General features: G+C 40.8%; 1 protein-coding gene across 2 annotated transcripts in view; it reads left to right on the top strand.

The window, feature by feature from the left end:
• The window catches only part of LOC124253969, a 33935-nt gene extending 18210 nt beyond the window's left edge, over window positions 1–15725 (top strand). Inside the window, exons 1-2 of one of the 2 annotated variants that reach the window (XM_046687821.1) lie at window positions 8482–8669; window positions 12960–15725. In XM_046687821.1, the coding sequence (XP_046543777.1) occupies window positions 13094–14851 (1758 nt within the window). In that variant the 5' untranslated portion in view covers window positions 8482–8669; window positions 12960–13093 and the 3' untranslated portion in view covers window positions 14852–15725. Of the gene's footprint in view, window positions 1–8481; window positions 8670–12959 lie in introns of those variants that run through there. The other variant, XM_046687822.1, reaches the window with a different exon arrangement.
• The last annotated feature ends 5608 nt before the right edge of the window (window positions 15726–21333 follow it).

The raw sequence follows: 21333 nt of genomic DNA, 5'->3' as shown, positions 1-21333 counted from the left end.
GTCTCCAAAATTACGAACAACGTGATCTTTCTCACGTCTTTCACTCCAGAGTTTGATGTACAAGTTTTACGAATACCAGGTCACACGGGCAACATGTTAGCTTCAAACAACGTGGCTTCATATTTACGGTTCAACGTACCGATTACCAACGGGATTTTTTCGATTCAAATTTGACTATCAAATCACACACCACGCTCGTAATAGATGTCTATCTCGCTGACGCTCGTGGGTCAGAAAGAACACTTTTGACTGGGTTGACAATACGCTGGCTCTACAGACACAATCACCAATGGTGTGGTATCGTCATAAGACCGGGATCGACACCCTTAGTAAGCCTCGATGGAGTTCGTGTTATAGAAAAAAAATTGATTTGTGTCGCGAATATTTATGTGTACGATAATCTGAACCTCATCAGCCTCAAATACATCGATCGGATATTAACGGAAAACCAATTAAATATTATCTTATAAAAAATATATATATACACACAGAGGATGGGACTGTACCCAGTCGTGGATGAAGTAGCAAAAAATAGAACAAAGGAAGCAACAGGCCCGACAAGCTTTCATTACGAAAACCAAACAAATCATAGCAGATTCACAATAAATTGTTTTGCAGAAATCAACATAACGTAGCCAGCCAGCTCAGCGAGATGTAGGTGTCGAGCCGAGCAGAGGGAGACACACACACACTGCGTCTGGCCCACAGTTGTGGTATGGTATGATTCTGTGACTGTAAACACAAAGTGTGAACATCAGAACCGTGGTGTCTATATATAGTCTGAATTCGGGCATCTAAGTGTCAAACGTTCTTGTATATATGAACGTCTGGCCTATATATTCTCCTGTCACTATCACATCCAAGTGGCAAAAGTTTCGTCTGACACTGCGTTTCGAACTCAGAACCTCAGTATTGTTAACCCAGCTCTTTCAGCTTCACATCACTAGGCCCTCTAAAAGTGTTTAGCGAGTGAGAGCTACTTATCTATACGAGCTGTACACATAGCGATAGCAAGAGAGAGAGACAGTCATTCTAACCATATTTGTTACTCCCGCAATAGCAATGGATCGTAAAAAGTTTGGCCCCAAACTATCATTACATAACGTATCCAGACAGACAGACAGACAGACAACCAGCTAACTGTACATTATTATAGGAGCCTTAAAATATGTAGGGCACCATGGGTTTCGGCAACCCCATGCTCACTAAAAAGGCAATATCCTAAACTATTACACCGATTTTCGTGAAATTTGGCATGTACCTCCACCAGTAGTATACACAATAAAGGAACTGGATTAGGGACCTGGTCCAGTTCCCCTATTGTGTATACTACTATTCATGGACCTGGTCCAGTTCCCCTATTGTGTATACTACTATTCAAGATAGAACTGTATAAAAGAGTGAACTATACAAAAGTGTGTAAAAGAATGAACTGTATTCAAGACAGAACTGTATAAAAGAGTGAACTATACAAAAGCGTGTAAAAGAATGAACTGTATTCAAGATAGAACTGTATAAAAGAGTGAACTATACAAAAGTGTGTAAAAGAATGTTAATTTACTGTATTAAGAGATAGAACGGTATAAAAAGAGTGAACTATACAAAGAAAAGAATGTTAATTGTATACTGTATTCAAGATAGAACTGTATAAAACAGTGTGTAAAAGAGTGAACTGTATTCAAGATAGAACTGTATAAAAGAGTGAACTATACAAAAGTATGTAAAAGAGTGAACTGTATTCAAGATAGAACTGTATAAAAGAGTGAACTATACAAAAGTGTGTAAAAGAATGAACTGTATTCAAGATAGAACTGTATAAAACAGTGTGTGTAAAAAGAGTGAACTGTATTCAAGATAGAACTGTATAAAAGAGTGAACTATACAAAAGTGTGTAAAAGAGTGAACTGAACTGTATACAAAAAACAGTGTGAACTATAAAGAGATATAAAAAGAACTGCATTCAAGATAGAACTGTATGAAAGAGTGAACTATACAAAAGCGTGTAAAAGAATGAACTGTATTCAAGATAGAACTGTATAAAAGAGTGAACTATACAAAAGTGTGTAAAAGAATGAACTGTATTCAAGACAGAACTGTATAAAAGAGTGAACTATACAAAAGCGTGTAAAAGAATGAACTGTATTCAAGATAGAACTGTATAAAAGAGTGAACTATACAAAAGTGTGTAAAAGAATGTTAATTTACTGTATTAAAGATAGAACGGTATAAAAGAGTGAACTATACAAAAGTGTGTAAAAGAATTAACTGTATTCAAGATAGAACTGTATAAAACAGTGTGTAAAAGAGTGAACTGTATTCAAGATATATACAAAAGTATGTAAAAGAGTGAACTGTATTCAAGATAGAACTGTATAAAAGAGTGAACTATACAAAAGTGTGTAAAAGAATGAACTGCATTCAAGATAGAACTGTATAAAACAGTGTGTAAAAGAGTGAACTGTATTCAAGATAGAACTGTATAAAAGAGTGAACTATACAAAAGTATGTAAAAGAGTGAACTGTATTCAAGATAGAACTGTATAAAAGAGAGAACTGTATAAAGAGTGAACTATACAAAAGTGTGTAAAAGAATGAACTGACTGTATTCAAGATAGAATAAGACAGAAACTGTATAAAGAGAGTGAACTATACTGTAAAAAGAGTGAACTATACAAAAAAATGTAAAAGAGTGAACTGTATTCAAGATAGAACTGTATAAAAGAGTGAACTATACAAAAGTGTGTAAAAGAATGAACTGCATTCAAGATAGAACTGTATAAAACAGTGTGTAAAAGAGTGAACTGTATTCAAGATGGAACTGTATAAAAGAGTGAACTATACAAAAGTGTGTAAAAGAATGAACTGCATTCAAGATAGAACTGTATGAAAGAGTGAACTATACAAAAGTGTGTAAAAGAGTGAACTGTATTCAAGATAGAACTGTATAAAAGAGTGTGTAAAAGAGTGAACTGTATTCAAGATAGAACTGTATAAAAGAGTGAACTATACAAAAGTGTGTAAAAGAGTGAACTGTATTCAAGATAGAACTGTATGAAAGAGTGAACTGTATAAGAGAGAATGATACGAAATATACTCTCCCCCAAAAGAAACGCATCATGGAAATAGCAATTTCATGTAGCAATGAATTAAAACGTGATTCATTTTACAAAAGGTTTTGCTCTGTTTATGAGTCCTATGGTGTTTATGTTTAGAAACATCACAACAAAACGCACCATCCGTAAAAAAACCGTATTTAACAGCATGATTTTCAATTTCGGCGTGTAGTGTCACAGAATACACAATTCACATGCAATGCACGTGAAAGTTGGGGATCAGATAGTCTCAATGATGGGTATAAAAGGTTGATCGCTGTCTGTCGATTATTCACTGTATTTGGAATATTGTTGACGAACGCAAAATGCCACGTCTAAGTGAAGCCAACCGTCATATCGCCATTGGTTTGCTTGAAGCTGGCCAGTCTCAACGTGCAGTTGCCCGACGCATGAATGTTCAGCAAAGCACCATTTCACGGCTCTGGGAGAGATATCGCCGGCAGAATGCGGTAGCAGATGCCCCTCGTAGTGGGCGACCTCGAGCGACCACTGCGGCGCAGGATCGCTACATCCGGGTACATCACCTGCATCATCGAACAGCTACGGCGACCAGTACCGCCTGACAAATACCCGGATTGAGGAGGCTTTCTGCACAAACCGTCAGGAACAGGTTGAGAGAGGCTGGTTTACTTGCCAGAAGACCTTATTTTGGCCCTGTGCTTCGACAACAACATCGTCGACATCGAGTTCAATGGTGCACCAACGTTCAGGCCTGGAACCTACCGAATTGGCGTAGAATCTGGTTCAGTGATGAATCACGATTTCTATTGGAACGACGCGATGGAAGAATGCGGGTGTACAGACGTCGACGTGAACGTTTCGCCGACGCTTGCGTTCCCCAGGTGGACAGATTCGGCCGGGGAAGTGTTATGATGTGGGTAGCGATCACCTGCCGTAGGAGAAGTGATTTGGTGATGATCCAGGGCAACCTGACAGCTCAACCGTACTGTGACGAAATCCTACGCCCACACCTCCTTCCGATCATTGATCGCCAGAGGGAGTTGTTTCAACAGGACAATGCCAGGCCCCACACAGCACGTCACACTAGAGACTTCCTCCAGAACCACAACATCAACGTGCTCCCCTGGCCACTCAAATTGACTTTCCTCGAGTTAGTGTCAAAGACGGATAAGTCTGCATTCCCAGTGTGCAATTTCGCTATATTTCATTGACTCAAAAAGCCTACAAGATGTTTCAAAATAAACATAAAAATACAGTTGAAATTCCTATATGCGTTTCTTTTTGGGAGAGTATAGTTAACTGTACAGAAGAGAGAATTGTATACAGGACAGAAGTGTAACAAGAATGAACTGTACGATAGTTAGAACTGTACAAAAGAGTGATCTGTACAAAAGAGAGAACTGTATTGCTTAACATTAGATCTTGTAGACAGTATGTTCATAACTGTAAAAGAGTTAGTTGTACAAAGGAGAGAACCTGATATCTTGAAATATTAAAAAACTGGAAGAAAGGTTTGGTGAGTGGCAGGGTGATAGGCGTGTGTACCTAAGCAGATCACTTTCACAATTCGTAACCCCCATGCATTGACTGAATGCCCTGTATATATTACAGATTGACTGTGAAACACGAAGTAGATTCTTTTTAGCTGAGTTTCGACTTTACACACGGTTATTATAGATAACTCGTCATGCATGGGAGAGACCCGGGGACTAAGATGTGCACTATATGAAAAAGGCATCGCAACAAATGGGTTCACCAGCGTCAACGCGAACAATAGCCCTCCAATTGTATAGCCTTGATATTCCGGTGTGCGCACTGCACCATTCACTTTTACAATGGAGTTTTACTGTAGGGAACAGGGAAGGCTGGATGTAAGGGTGGAATCATTTAAAATAAACGATAAGTCAACGCATATTGCCAACATATCTAGCCCATCTTGTGATGGCGCCCAAGTGGTGTCTGCGCTTAACTTGAGAGATGCTATACCATCGATCGTTAACAAGGATCTGGATTCTCTCCTTTGTCTTCAGTATTGTATGTTAGAAAGTTCCATCCTTTGATTTCAGTGTTGTATGTTAAAAAGTTCCATCCTTTGACTTCAGTATTGTATGTTAGAAAGTTCCATCCTTTGATTTCAGTGTTGTATGTTAGAAAGTTCCATCCTTTGACTTCAGTGTTGTATGTTAGAAAGTTCCATCCTTTGATTTCAGTGTTGTATGTTAGAAAGTTCCATCGTGGCTTTCAGACGTTAACGGCATTTGTTGTAGTGTTCCCTGTTGGGGTAACTTACCCTAAATTACTTTGACCTGGCCCCGATTTCTCGAAACAAACTTAAGTCTGAGTTTTAACTTAAGTTCGAATTTTTACTCAAATTTGAGAAAGTGCATTTCCCATGTTGAACTGAAATCAATATTAAACTCAAACATAGTTGGCAATTTGAGTTTGGTTGACAGATTACTTAAGTTGTTTGGGCTTTTTTTATTTTAAAAATGCAGTTGAGTTAAAAATTCAGTTGTTTCATATTGTCAAACTCAGTTTGAAATCTGAGTAAAAACTTAAGTTTGTTTCGAGAAATTGGGGCCTGATGTACAGCAATGTCATTCAACAGACGCCAGACGCTCAGTCACGTCAAATATTGCGCCAAGTGCGACCAAAGTCAAAACGACGGATACACATGACAGCTGACTTCTTCTCTCTTTATACTGAAACATAATACACCGACGTACGAAAGAAAGAACACACCTGGGTTTAAGGGATTATCTTGTTGTTTTTTAAATCCAGCATCTATATTTTTCACAAACTGTTTATACGCGTTCCTGAAACCCTAGCGATATCGTATTACTACCCAGTTGCAACTTTGCCAGCGCTTCCCTTTTCTCGCCCTAGGTGTGCGATTAAGTCAATGTTGACGGAGTAATTACATGCCCTGAATGATCGAAAGGGCCGGGTGCTGTGAATTGTAAGCCACAATCAAAGCACTTATCAAAATATGTACGATGAAGGGGCAGAAACTGAGCAGAAACCGGGAGATGAAGGGCAGAAACTGAGACGGGAAGGGCAAATACTGGGAGATGAAGGCAGAAACTGAGTGGTGAAAGGTAGAAGCTGAGAGAAGAAAGGCAGAAACTGAGTGGTGAAGGGCAGAAACTGAGAGGTGAAGGGCAGAAACTGAGAGGGGAAGGGCAGAAACTGAGTGGTGAAGGGCAGAAACTGAGTGGTGATGGGTAAAAAATGAAAGGGAAGGGCAGAAACTGAGAGGTGAAGGGCAGAAACTGAGTGGTGAAGGGTAGAAGCTGAGAGGCGAAGGGCAGAAACGGGGAGATGAAGGATAAACAATGAAGGATGAAGGGATAGAAACTGAGAGGTCAAAACACCAGATGTACACGGTCTGTTGTACATCAGTGTACAAATCATTTGACATGTAGAAGTTAGGAATCCTTTTGTTTTAAAGTTGTATAACTTCACTTTACTCACCTAGGTTTGGTGGGGGCGCGGATTGTCATCCAAGGCGCCGCAATTTGCTATGCAGAGTTAGGTCCCTTAGACGTCCAGGAAATATATGATCGAGGGTTCGAATGTTTCTAGAGATTTCAGCTCCATACCCCTGGGTTTCTACAAAGTGATAAAAGTATAAGACCCACCTCATGTTATCATGCAAAGATATTGCTGAAATACTGTTCAAAGCGGCTGTAATCTAAACTCACCCATTCACATGGATTTGATTCGAATAAAGGGATATTCTATTTCAGGTACACAGGCACCCAACCTCAACCTCAATTACAGCATGCCAAAATAATCAAAATAAATGTCATGATTATCATATTTATATACACTACATTAGCGAGGGTGAGTGTTTTATAAACATGACAGAGAAGGTGATATCAGTGAATCAAAACATCTTATCAAACGGGGGCGTGCTTGAGAATCGTAACAACAAGAGGTGTGTTTTTACATGTTATACCACTGTGGCTTGTGAACGGAAACATTTGTCGTCTCAAACAGCTTGTTTTAAAGTACTACCCTGTCGTGATACCGGTTTTGAATAGGCCAACAACAACCTATGTTAGTTGTAAGGGGTGGCCAAATAAATCGTGTTCTCAGCTTAGAAATCTTGGCTGGTTGCGCGTCATCACCCCGGTGACGTTGGTGGTTGATCACTATATCGATCATTTGATTGACTTAATCATTTACGCGGCGTAATAAGCGTATTGGTATAATGTTGCTGGGTGTGCCGTACCTAGATACTCTCTTTGCGGATTCAAAACCCAGATTCGTCCTTATATGATCCTTCATCTCCTAGTTTCTGCCCTCTCATCTCTCAGTTTCCAGGATTCCATCTCTCAGTTTCTGCCATTTCACATCCCCGTTTCTGCCATTTCATTTCTCAGTTTCTGCCCTTTCATCCTTCAGTTTTTATGCCTTCATCTCTCAGTTTCTGCCCCTTCATCTCTTAGTTTCTGAGCCTTCATCTCTCAGTTTCTGCCCCTTCATCTCTCAGTTTCTGCCCCGTCATCTCTCAGACTATGCAGCTTCACCATTAAGTGTCTGCCTATTAACTTTTCAGTTTCTGGCTTTTCATCTATCAGTTTCTGCATCTCTCAGTTTCTGACATTTCTTCTCTCAGTTTCTTTCTCTTCATCTCTTAGTTTCTGCCATTTCATCACTCAGTTTCTGCCCCTTCTTCCTTCAGTTCCTGTCCCCTCACCTCTCAGTTTCCACCCAACATGCCCATGGCAATCGATTCGTGAACTGTCCGGGTATACTTGAAATACTGTTCAAGGAGTTTGACCCCAATCGAGGCGTGTCATCAATTCGTTCATGAGCTAAGGGTCGGCTAGATATTTGATGTTTACCTTTGACAGCGGGCGTTACAATCCACGTCAGAATAGGTGCAGTACGCCTCGATGTCATTCGTTATGAGGCTCGTGAATTGTGGATCGGCTATATACATATATTTGCATGTAACGGTTGAAAGGATGCTTCTTTAAATAAATGGAGGGATTAGGTGCGGGAATGGTGATGACGGTGGGGAAGTTGGGTGGAAGTTTTTGATTGGTGATTCACATCACTGATATTATTTTCCCAGCTAGAGTGATTACTCATACGCACTCCGTCAGCCAACAAATTGAAATCACGTTTTCTTTCCGTTCTAAAATAGCACAAGGTAAAAAACACAACCTAAACATTTTTTTAGAAGCACCACAAATTGGCACTGCTAATACAAGTCGAGTATATTTACAGTCTTTTTCAATTTTAAAATACAGCTGCTTGGCTTAAAAGTAAAGCCTGAGCAAGTCTATTGTGCAGCGCCCTGTCGAACCAGATCGTCTGCTTCGGTTTCCCCGACACACTCAAATACACAGGAATGCGCATGAGCATTGACTCCGCGAGAGGCGACAGTCTTCTCTAGAAGCGTTAATAGCAGGGTGATACCATCGCGGGTAACATAGTATTGTATCAGCTGTTGGAGAGTCGAGCCCCTGGCCAGCTCGAACAGCAGGGGGATAAAACTGTGAATAGCATGGTATTGAATCCGATTTGACCCTCCCACAGGCTATTGATAACCGATCCTACTCCTGGACCTTACGAGGCGAGGTAAGCGAAATACTCTCTCACTTAAACACGTGGAAATGTTGTCATATGCTGTTGTTGTCAAATCACCAGGAATTTGTTATCGGATATTCACGGTAAAACTCTGAAAGGTTGGATGTTCAACTGTGTTTAGTCTTGATATTCCTCCATCGATAGGTTGTATATAATGTGTGACAGAAGTGGAACCATGATCTGGGAAATGGTAGGGTGCACGTTCAGCCCTAGCTGTAAACACATGCTAATTGACATGTGAGATGCATGAAAAAAGGACCTGGCCTGTTCATGCTGGGATCGTCAGTGAGTGGTAATGTGAATTCTATTTCGTTCTTTCAATCACTGATTTGAGCTGTTTTATCGATTTTGAAAACAGGTTTCTGTTTGTTTTAACGCTGATGATTCTCCATGTTGACTATGGATCTTCACGCCCTGTTATGTAGATCAAGGACTCAACTGTTGGGGCACTCAAGGCTGTTTGTTTGTATTCGTTATTTCATTTAGAAATTGCGTAACTCACTATAGCTGTGATTATGAACGACACATGTGTCGGGTAGTACGTTCAACCGGAGGAAACATAACCGGCGCTATTCCAGACCCCACCCAGGTGTCAGAGGGTAGTGACAACATCCCTCCTACTGTGTTCTAACATTTAGGGCGTACTATACGTATACTAATTCATACATTCAACATAGAGGCATGTACCTGGATCTGATCAATACGACTTCATGTACCAGTCGAACTGGTTCCCAACGTAAGCGACGGCTAACAGATGCCCTTACGGTTGAGTGGACCAAGGTTATAGGTTCCATGAACACTGACAGCAATAATCAATAAGGGATAGAGATCATTGAGGCGGCGCCACTAGGGACTTGCTAAGTCTTTCTTTCAATGAATCGACGCAGCAACAGCTAATGGAGTCTTGATCAATCGTGCATGTTCCTTTTGTTTGATAGGCCGATATCCTTGTGACGTGTGCGTTGGGTGATTATACTGACTGACTGACTGACTGAGTTGGTTTTACGCCGCTTTTAGCAATATTCCAGCAACATCACGGCGGGGGACACCAGAAATGGGCTTCACACATTGAACCCATGTTGGGATTCGAACCCGGGTCTTCGGCGTGACGAGCCAACGCTTTAACCATTAGGCTACCCCACCGCCCCTAGGGTGATTATACAACACATTACACTATAACGCTGGATGTCAGATGATATATATTTATACCCTATCTCTGTATTTTGTCGTGTATGCTCATATTTATTGCTTATGGGCAGTCTACTGAATATATGCTTGACCGCTAGACCGTGACACCTAATTTGTATTGCGGACACGTAAACATCCAATGATGGGTTCTCAGCACGGAGTAGTACACAGGACTAGAATTCTGAACCAGTTCTCGATGTTTTAGCTTTGGCATATATTGGAAGAAAAACATTAAAGATTACAAGACATTAGAGTTTCCTCCCAGCTACACACACGCTGTATAGGAGGATTGAAATCAGGATTATGCTGATCTTTGGACTAATTTTAAAAAGACGAATTTCGAAAGTTGTGTGTGTTGTAAAAGAATGATCACTTCGTTGACATGACTTATGAGCTCGACAAAATCCAATTTATCATATAAAATATTTACCTAGTGTGACATGATTTAAGTGAATGTCGTTTTCATCCTTCCCTGATTGATCGGTTCTCATGCTATCAACCACTAGTTCGACTGACGTAGATCCGGTCTTCAACATGCCTCCACGATGAAGCTGGACTATTGCAGTTACAGATTTACACTGGGGGCTGTTGGGTAGCCTAGTGGTTAAAGCGTTTGCCCGGGTTCGATTCCCCACATGGGTACAATGTGTGAAGCCCATTTCTGGTGTCCCCGCTATTACTATAGTCGCCTTAAAACCATACTTACTCACTCACAGAGATACACAGGCAAGACACAGGGGGGTTGTTGTGTGAGTGTCAGCGCTGTGGTGGCGCTCGTCTCCGTTGGCTAATAGGATTATCCTCTAGTACTATTTGCACACATCATATTAAGATACTATTTGTTTGATGATTTTGTAAACTTGTATTGTTTGTTTATAGGTTTGACTTATATTTACTCGGATTACTTATAACACTATCCTAATCTGATCGCCTACATATATTATAAAGTTGCCCGGGACTACGTATAATCTCTAAAAATATTTTTGACTGACATGTGTGGAAGCATGGTTCATGACTAGCATGGCTTGCTGGAGGTCGCTGTAAGTTCACTGGCCAGTACACTTCATCTGTCGCTACACTACTGATATCATGCCCCCATCCACCCCTTATTCATACGCCGGTGTCTTGTGTTACGTTGATGTCGTAAAACATCTCAAGCTGTCTGTGACATTGTCCCATAAACGCCCTACACGGTCCACAGACCCGACTAACTGTCTCTATATCGCTGTCTCTCCTTAGAAACACAACCACTGGTTTGAGAGCAATACCATAGTGTCCACACTCTATGGTCTGAACGTGCGTGGATTTTTGGGAGAGGATATTACCACGTCCATATCAGTGGTGATCTTTGTCTTGGCTAACCAAGTGCGGCAGATATATAGCCTGGGTTTTTGTTAAATGGCTCGTTCGATCTAAGTTGTTTTCCTCTTTTGTAGCTTTGCTGCATTGCGTTTCAGTGTATCTCATGTGTAAGAAAACCAAGGACATCTCAATTTGAAAGATGTTGCGCAGGAATGTTTGTGAAGGCCATGTGTTAGGCAGCACTGTTGGGGTTGCCGTGGTGTGCTATATTTAGACTTGTGCTATAATTAGACAGAGTTCTAGAAGGTACTACGGGGCAACCCAAGAGACCTTTAAACTATATCTCTGTCTGTATTGCTGTAATCATTGCTTTTATATTATACTGTCTTTGTGCTGCTACTCTATGTTGCACCATAAATACCTTTGTAGTGATCTGTATTAATGTGTAAACTTTGTTTATTTTAGAATACAATTGGTAATTATATACTCATGCCAATAATGGTTGTCACCCCCTTCAATTTTTTAATTGGAGAGGTGGTGTGGGGTGGGGGTGTGAGGTGTGTGTGGGGAGGGGGTGAGAACCATTATTGGCATGGGTATATTACATTGCTCTGTTGTATTTCGACTCACAGTGAGTTAGTTTTGGGGCTGATTTCCTGTTAACTACTGTATCAGTTTCAACTTGAGAATCAACAAGTGACACAAGTTGAAAGCTGTAACTTGTTCAGAACATAAGAATCTTATAAATGCTACCTATTGGAACTACCAGAGTTTTGCATGATTCGCTTGATGTTGCAGCAGTTACGCTTTTGTGAGAAGTAAAGAAGAACGATTTCCATCACTGTGACTGTTGTCGTGATATGAGTCATGTGTTTATACAAAGGTCCCCAGGCGTGTATAGTACTTACTAAAGAATGTGTAAAGCATGTAGGTTTTTATGACTGAGAACTAGTCTGACTAGGCACTGAGACATGCATGCGATTTGTGTATCTGGAGTAATCTTGTGTCACACCCCACGTCACGCTTACAATAGGATGGTAACTGAAACCAGTGATGGGGCGCGCATTCTAACTCACAGGGATGACATTCCCAGGTCACAGCAGCATGACGAAGAGGAATATGTGTACAAGCATTATTCAGCATCGTCAAAACATAGTCGCTGTCGTATCTTTCAATAGGGCCAGCTCTGTTCTCCGGTAGCTATTTTTTAGCTTAATGCCTCCTCGATATACGTATAAGTTTTGCCTACCGCCGCTCAGAACAGAATTTCACTTTTGTCAGTTTATACCAGGTCGTGAGTGGGTCTAGACTTACGCCCCATTTAGCAAAATTCCAGCAATATCACTGCGGGGGATACCATTAATGGACTTCAGACATTGTACCCATTTTGGGAATCGAACCCGGGTCCTCGGCGTGTCGGGCGAACGCTTTAACCACTAGGCTAACAAAACACACACACACACACACACACACACACACACACACACACACACACACACACACACACACACACACACACACACACACACAGAGAGTAAGTGAGGAACGATCCATGCTATGAGAGTTGGTTGAAAACAACATTCACTCACTTTGGTTGGACGATATGTAAAACACGTAGGTGCACAAAATGATCCGTCGTCATTAATGTTTTAGGGGAGCATATGGTTTCTTTAGACTTCTATGGCTTCTTTAGACATGTTTTGAGGATATCTCATGTACCTGACAGCACTATATTAACGACCTGCGTGAAAGGAATTATCCACTTCTTAGCAATTCCCTTCTGTGTTACAGGTCTGGACCGTCATCCAAAATATATTCTTGGAGCGCCCGGTAGCATTCATTGACTGGAAGAAGAATCCCTGACCTGGAAGCAAGTCAGCGGTACTGACCAGAAGAACTCTGTTTACTCAGACAAGCCAGTCATCATGCCTCGGTTTAAGAAGAAGACCGTGGGATTAATTGCAGTAGCTGTTTTGTGCATTGTCATGGGTCTACAGCATTTCAACGATAGTGATATGCTCCAGGATGCAGCTTCTAGCCTTCGTCGACACAGCGGGGACATCAACGTGATGGTGCAGCAACCTCTAATCAGAGACTTCTCATCACTTATTCAAAACCGATCGCTTCTAAAGATTAATCGGCAGACCTCTCATGAATCTGTTAAGGAAGGTGGACTGTTAAATAGAATGTCAATGAGAGGACTAGACCTGCCAGGTGAGTTGCCACCACGCAGCTTTGACGACCTCGGACAACACGTAGTGCCCAACACGGTGTTTTACGTTTGGTGTGGGAACAGAACATTCGAGTATATTCACTACTTAAGTGTTCGCAGTGTTTGGACCCACATGGAGCCCGATGTATTAGAGATTCATTATAAGATCCCACCCCGACAAGACAAATATAACGACTGGCTGGATGAGCTTAAATCCTCCATTGCCAATCTTGGTTTGAAGCAAATGCCAGGATGGGTTGGTTGTGAAAATTCGCATGACTTTGGCCGTGATTTGTTACACGATACGGGTGGCATCTTAGTATCCGAAGACACAGTAATTCTGAATCCGTTGCCAAATTTTAGAAAGGAACACTTATCAGTATATTTAGCCGATAATAATATTCCGAAAGTTCTGATCAGCTCGGCGGGGAATGACAAATTAAATGGACTGCCATGTTTTAAAGGCTCTCAGTTTTATAAACCTTCTCCACTTGACAACAGTGCTATGAAGTCGTGTCAGAGGATCCTGCATATTTCTGACAGTGAACTTTCCCAACCTTCCCTCTGTGTCTACATCGTTCAGCAATCATATCCAAAGCATATAATATCACTTGACAGTCCTTTAGCTGCCGATCTACGGTATGTTGCTTATGGGCAGAGAGAACCTGTGTTTCCATCCACTGACACTTCTTCAACCATCCCCAAGAATGTCCATTATGTTTGGTACAACAAGGCAAATATGACATTTATTATGTATTTAAGCATCATGAGTTCACTATATGTGCTCAAAGCGGACAAAGTTTTTATTCACGGCAACAATGCACTGGAGGGCTTTTACTGGGACAAGGTTAAGGTCATCCCGCGAGTAAGGCTGGTTTTCAGAGAAATCCCAAGGGAAATTTTCGGAAAACAGGTATTATTCCGTCACCATAAAAGTGACATTCTTAGGGGAGACATTTTATACAAGTACGGTGGCATTTATGTTGACTGGGATGCTTTGTGGTTGAGACCTGTTGATGACATCATATCCGCCGGATATGACGTAGTTGTTGATATAGATCACCTTCCTCGTGAGCCGTATCCGGACTCTATCAATATGGGAGTAGTGCTTTCAAAACCACGATCAAAATTTATAGACATTTGGAGAAAAACCTACAGAAAATACAGGAATGATGATTTTTATTATAATCCAATCGAGGTTCCTTATAAAATATATGAGAGGCACCCGAATTTGGTTAAAATAGAGCCACGACTACAGGTGATGTGCTTTCGGCTGCAGTGCCATCCGATCTTCCACCCACAGTATAAAGACTTTCAACACTCCCAGCCTTTCAACTGGAGGACAGATGCCTATGCAATACACTTCACGTATCCGGACCCAGAAGAGTATGAAAACACCACAACTCTGAACAATGCATCTGGGATGTTTGCTGAAATAGGGAAACATATTTTGGATTCCATCAAAGATTAAAGTTATAAGAATATATGTGATACTGAATACTCGTGTGAATTCGTGCGGGCGTATGCCCTGTAAAATAGTTGCGTTGTCGTCTTTGAGTTCCCCGGAAGTGAGTTTGGTTTTTACGCCGTTTTATGTAATATCCCAACAACAGCACGGCGGGGGACATCAGAAATGGGCTTCACACATTGTACACTTGACCGGAATCGAACCCGGGTCTTCGGCGTAACAAGCGAACGCCTTAACCAGAAGGCTACCTCACCGGAAGAAGTCAATGCACGTACATCTAAGCTTTTTATATCCACTGAATGGGTCGCTGTGGTACTTTGGTAGTTAAGTCCTTCACTCGTTAGTTGACCTGAGTTCTGTTTAAACTCAGGCTTGTGTTTGACGCCTAATGTTCGTGTTCAGCAATAACATTGCTGGAATAAAGCACCTACCTCTGCAATGGCCACATGATGTTGGAAACTTGGGCACCTAGTAGTTCGACCTTGAAATACTTGTCGGAACAGGCAACGCGAGACGCCTCTACTTCACAGGGACATGGTGCAACCCAGTTAAGCTGCTACCGTTCGAAGCAAGAAAACATATCAGTTACATTACGACATAATTTAGCCCGTCATTTGCCTGTTCTAACGAATTCAGACACGAAGCAGTCGCAGTAATACCCCGTTACATGTCAATGTTTCTTTGTTTTTATCACAGTATTATGTTATGTATTTCTGTTCAATCAGAGAATTACCTAGTTCAGATCCATGTCTGAACGCCGCTGTGATACAGCTGTAGTGACTACCGACAGCAACCCGTGAAGATCCGGGTTAGAACTGATCTTCAGCAACCCATGCTTGTCGTAAGAGGCGATTAACGGGATCGGGAGGTCAGGCTCGCTGACTTGGTTGACACGTCATCGTATCCCAATTGCGTGGCTCGATGCTTATGCTATTGATCCCTGATTGATTGTCTGGTCCAGACTCGATTATTTACAGAATATAGCTGGAATATTGCTGTGTGTGGCGTAAAACTAAACTCACTAACGGCAGCGTTGTATTGATGCCATTCTCATATCTCTCTCCGAATGTTCCAGTTTGTACATGCCATCGCCTGCGTCATAACACTCCTTACCGTTGCCTATAATGAAAAATCAGTCGCTGTCACCTATTTGCTAAGTGTCAATACTATTGATATATTCAAGTGGAGCGTAAAAAAGACGTAAAGAGGCCTATGCGGGGGGTGAAGTGATGCACTCTTGGTCGCTGGGAACAGAGAGAGGATTCTGTTGGTATATCATACTTCACTGATCTTGATTATATGGTGATCAAAAGACTTACAGGAGACATTCACACTGTCAGAGCAAATGATAAACTGGAATGGTGAAAGGCAGTGAATCGCGTATGACCTCTGCTAACATATGAATAGGCCTCAGCCATCTCGACGCTCAATGCATGATGAACGTATTTATTATAGACTTCCTGTGAATAATTGCCCTTAGATACTATCTGACAATGGTTTTTAGTATTTGTATGTTTGTATTTTTAGTGACACTATTTGATGTTTGAGCTGTGCGGGTAGCAATATGCCAACAAGCTAACCTCACATATTAAGCCTATGGGGAATCGAACCCGGGACAAATGCCTGACGAGCGAACGTGTTAACAATGAAACTTCCCACTATTTGTGACGGCTGTGCAAAACTCACGTTCATCTAAATTTATTTCATGAATGCAAACAAATGTACTGGTTGCCCTGTGAGTCGGTTTCCTTATCCGTGTACAGCATGAGTCACGTGATACCGCGTCCGTAACGCCATTGTATTCTTTATCTTAGCGAAACATCTAGTTGCGTACAAATCAAAGCAAACACTCACACGATTCTATCTCCTGAGGAGAGATTGTTTGTGCGTACTCTCCCCTCTGCCCCGCCCAAACCTTCCTCCATCTGTGCAGAAGAAAGAATATGCTAGTATTTTAAACCCTCTTTCTTTAAACGTATTTTTGAAATGATTAAAATATAATTTTACATTGTAAACATATTCTGACATTAACTCCACCATATTGACAAAATAATCAAACAAGGTTATGACTGACAAGTTGTTGTCACAAATATACCTGGAAATTTGTCTGTCCTAATTCAGGCGCGTAGCAAGCGGCTTTTTTCGTGTAAGCGCGATAGGTTGCAAAGCTTTATATTTCGATAGTATTTGAGGTATATTTAGCAAGAATTAGAAAAAAAATAATTTTTTCAGCAAAATTCATGTGTAATCCCGGGCTTTTTTTTCATAATGGTAGCTACGCCCCTGTAATTATTCTTATGGCTTGAGCTACAAGAGGGACTGTTGCGTCGGTGTCGCTATCGACAGGCGGTTCAAGAAGCCGTCTTGGTAGACAGAGTTGCGTCCCTTTACCTGGCATCACGTTGCTGGGTGAGGAAACCGGTGTGGCCTGATTACCGCTAACGTCAGAACCACGCCTATCCTTTTGTGTTTTCTCAGAACTAAAACGTTTCAACAGGTTTCTCCTCAGCAGCGAGCGAGGGGGAGGCTACCAGGGGGAGGGGGGATTTTACGGTCTCCTGTCGCTCTTTCACATGAACGTATTTGTAATTTTGATTTTGTTCGCTGTTTAACGCCGCCGAAATATTCCAGCTATATGGCTGCGGTCTGTAAGTAATCGAGTCTGGAACAGGCTGTTCAGTGATCAACAATAACAGCTTTGATTTTGAAAATCTGTACGACGAGAAAAATCTTATATTCGTATTGTAATAAATTATTTCATTGTTATAATTTTTATGTCTTTTGTTATACAACTGATGTAATTTATCGCTATAATAATGGTGAATTTAATAATATCTAAAGGCACATGAATATACAAGGCACATGCTCAAAGCGCGAGCACACAATATGGTCAATATTATCCCGCATAACCCAAGTTGCCTGTGAGGCGCTAGAATGTTACTAGCCACATGACTTTTCCCACCGGGTACCCATTTTCTGCAGGTTGAACAGAGGTAAGGGTGAACAAGCTCACTTGCCTATGGTGAGACCATAGGTATCACATGTGTTTCATTGTGGGGCTGGACTGAAGTCCTTGACACTCTCAGGAGTCAAGCTGCCAAACACGGTCACCCATCCAAGCCTCTCCGCGCCCAACGTTGCTTACCTCAAATAGATTTGATATAACGATATCATGATTATGATGCGTATCAAGAAATTGATTTTATACATATCATTGGGTTATCAGCACGATGCCATTGACATTGGGAAGTCTTAAATGGCATATTTCACTCACTGAAAACACAACTGCAACGTGAATGATTTAAGATATTAATTCAGATTGGCAATAATTTAACTATATCGTGACTAAGATATAGATTCATAATAAATTCTGTTAAATTATAAAACCTGCCGATGAAGGACAGTAAAAACAACTAGAATATCACAGAAAATGATTTCAAACTAGCATCTATCTCTATCTCTATTTCTATTTTGAACAATACAGTTTTGAAAACGGGTTACAGTGAGCGAGTGAGTTTATCTTTACGCCGCACCCAGCAATATTCCAGCTATATGGCGGCGGTCTGTAAATAATCGAGTCTAGACCAGACGATCCAGGGATCAATAGCATGAGCATCGATCTACGCAATTGAGAGAGGGGATCCTCATGCAGGGTTGGACTCATTTGCATAAAGTTTATCAACATACTGCAAAGATACGGCATTGGTTAAGAGAAGGCTAGTCTGGAAGTTTAAAGTCATTCCCAAGTGACCATTTATGAATTGTATTTAAGCACATTTGTAATTGTCTTTCAGTGGTATGCATATTTTCACCACAACATGAGACATTAAAGTCATCCACAAACAATTTAACAAACATTTAATACTTTTAAGAGACTATTGATATGGTCAGACAGGGTTGATCCAACACGAACTTGAAATTGTCTTTCTGCTACAAACTGTGGCAAACGGCCTCTCACACCAACATCCTTTAAATCTCTTTGGGTAAGTGTTTCAGGGGCTGATAGTGGATATCATCAGGAGCTGACAGTGGATATCATCAGTTAACACATTGTGTCAATCATTTAGATGATGAACACTAGAATTTCTACCTTCAACTACCATGTTTCCATGTTGTATCATGAGCTTTTTCATGTTCGAAGAAGATTGATACAGCATGCTGGATGTTTGCAATTGAATTCTTAATGAATGTTTCTAGGCGAACCAAATGGTCAATAATGCTTCTATTTTTGCGAAAACCAAATTGAATGTTTGTAATAAGATTATTGGTTTCTAAAAGACATACCAGTCGATTATTGACCATGCGCTCCATGGTTTTACAAACGCATGTAGTTAATGGAATTGGTATATAGTTAGATGGATCTGTATGGTCCCGGCCAGACTTAGGTATTGGTTCAACAATGGCATGACGCCATGAAATAGGAAAGGGCCCTTTTGTCCAAATATGATAAAATGATGTTCAGAAGTTTTTCCAGACATGGGTTGGGTAAGTGTTTCAGAAGCTGACAGTGGAAATCATAAGCTCCTGATGCCGTATCATGAGCTTGCGCCAAGGCAGTATTCAACTCATGAAGTGAAACATACTTTATTAAGTCTTCACCATTATCAGAATGAAAGTTAATTTTCAGCTTTTCTTGATAAATTTTATATTTCTGAGACTATGGATTATAATTTGACGAAGAAGAATGGGTAGCTAACGTTTCATCCAACTTGTTTGCAATGTCAGTGTTATCAGTTAACATATAACATATATCTTTAAGATGATGAACACTAGAGTTTCTACCTTTGTCCTTGATTCTCTGTATCATGTTCCACACCTTCGTCATTGGTGTACGTGAATTAATCTTTGATACAAAACTCTTCCAAGACTGACGCTTACTTTGATTAAAAGTACGTCGAGCCTTGGTTTATTTATATTAGAATTTACGTTATTTAAATTATGAACTGCGAAAGTACTTTTACGGTAACGGGAGTAAATTTGGGTGTTTCAACATCTCATACTATGTCCAAATTGTTGGCAGTTAAAACAACGGAGCGGACTTGGTATGTACACATCCACTCTGATGCTAAAAAATCCTGCTTCAGAAGGAGAAATCTTTGTGAGAGCAAACGTGAAAAGGTATGTATTGGTTTTGATGGTGCTGTCACCTTCTTTCCTGGTGCACTGTTTTACTGATAGGACTCCTTGAAATTTCATTTCTGCTACAATCTCCTCTTCAGACATATCTGATATGCATTTTGCACGATCACGTACAATGCCTCTACAAGAATTGAGTGTTTTGTGGCTTGAGACGACAATCACAGTATTTGGAAAATGATTAGCTTTGAGAAGATTTAGAGATTGTTGTCACTTAGCTCATTCCACAAGAAGGGAGCTCGACCGGAGACGAGTAACATTTTTGACAGTTCACAGATGTCTTTCATAGATTTTGAGATAATAAATGGATTGATCTGGAAGGGCACACCATCGATTCCATTGACAACCAAAAATCGTGACAAAAAATTGTTAATGTGTAAAGTTTCTTCGGAAGATGTTACAGCATCAGTAATGTGAATTCTTTTAGTCTAAGAACGTGAATCAGTGTGTAGTTGGGTAGCCATGATGTTCAACATCCCTGCTCCCCCCAACCAACCTGTGTCACCAAGGAAGGACTTGTAGCGGAAGGAAGGACTTCCCAGATAGCAATGATATGTTGGCCCATAGTTGGCCCATAATCACCGGTTTGGTTGGCCCATGGTTGTCAAACTGACGATGGGCCCACTTGGATATGCTCATCGGCTCCACAGTGGCCCATCATGTTGGCTCATTGTTGGGCCAATAAATGAAAATTCACACAAAACCATGGCCCATAGTTGGCCCAACGTAGTGATTTTGTTGGCCTTATGTTGGCACCACCATGTTACAACATTTAGCTCTTTCTTGACCTTTGTACTAAACCATGGCCCATACTTGGCCCAACGATGTGATTTAGTTGGCCTTATGTTGGCACAACTGTATTTCAACATTTAGCTCTTTCCTGACCTTTGCAATCAGAAACATATATAAACAACACAACAAGTTAATCAAGTGAACTATTTATTTCTTTGTTATTTGAACATTATTGTATTTCTTGAAAATATTCTTGTCGTAGGTCTTTTGGCTGTCGCCGCTGACAGGTTTTTCGAACTGCTCCTGAAAAAGACAACCCAAAAATTTCATGAGACTGTCAGATATCATTATTTTAGACATGAGAACTATCGTGAAAGGACATAGTATTTGACCTTATGTATTATTTGAAACATACAACTTAATGATTGAAAACTTCTTGTTTATTGCACAGAGTGATGTTCGGATGTAGATTCTTACACTGTTATCAAGCTAAAACCAAATGATGAGAAGTATATACGTAGTATGTTTTGACAATCAGCAGATTGACATTAACAACAACATGTAATTGAATAACAACTGGTACATTATTGGGAGAGGCCAGATGGGGACTAAGAACA

The sequence above is a fragment of the Haliotis rubra genome, unplaced genomic scaffold (assembly GCF_003918875.1).
Source record: "Haliotis rubra isolate DU_JTF1 unplaced genomic scaffold, ASM391887v1 Scf56, whole genome shotgun sequence".
In the NCBI taxonomy this organism is placed as follows: Eukaryota; Metazoa; Mollusca; class Gastropoda; order Lepetellida; family Haliotidae; genus Haliotis; species Haliotis rubra.
Note: the sequence above shows the minus strand (reverse complement) of the source record. Positions and strands in the feature narration are given on the sequence as shown.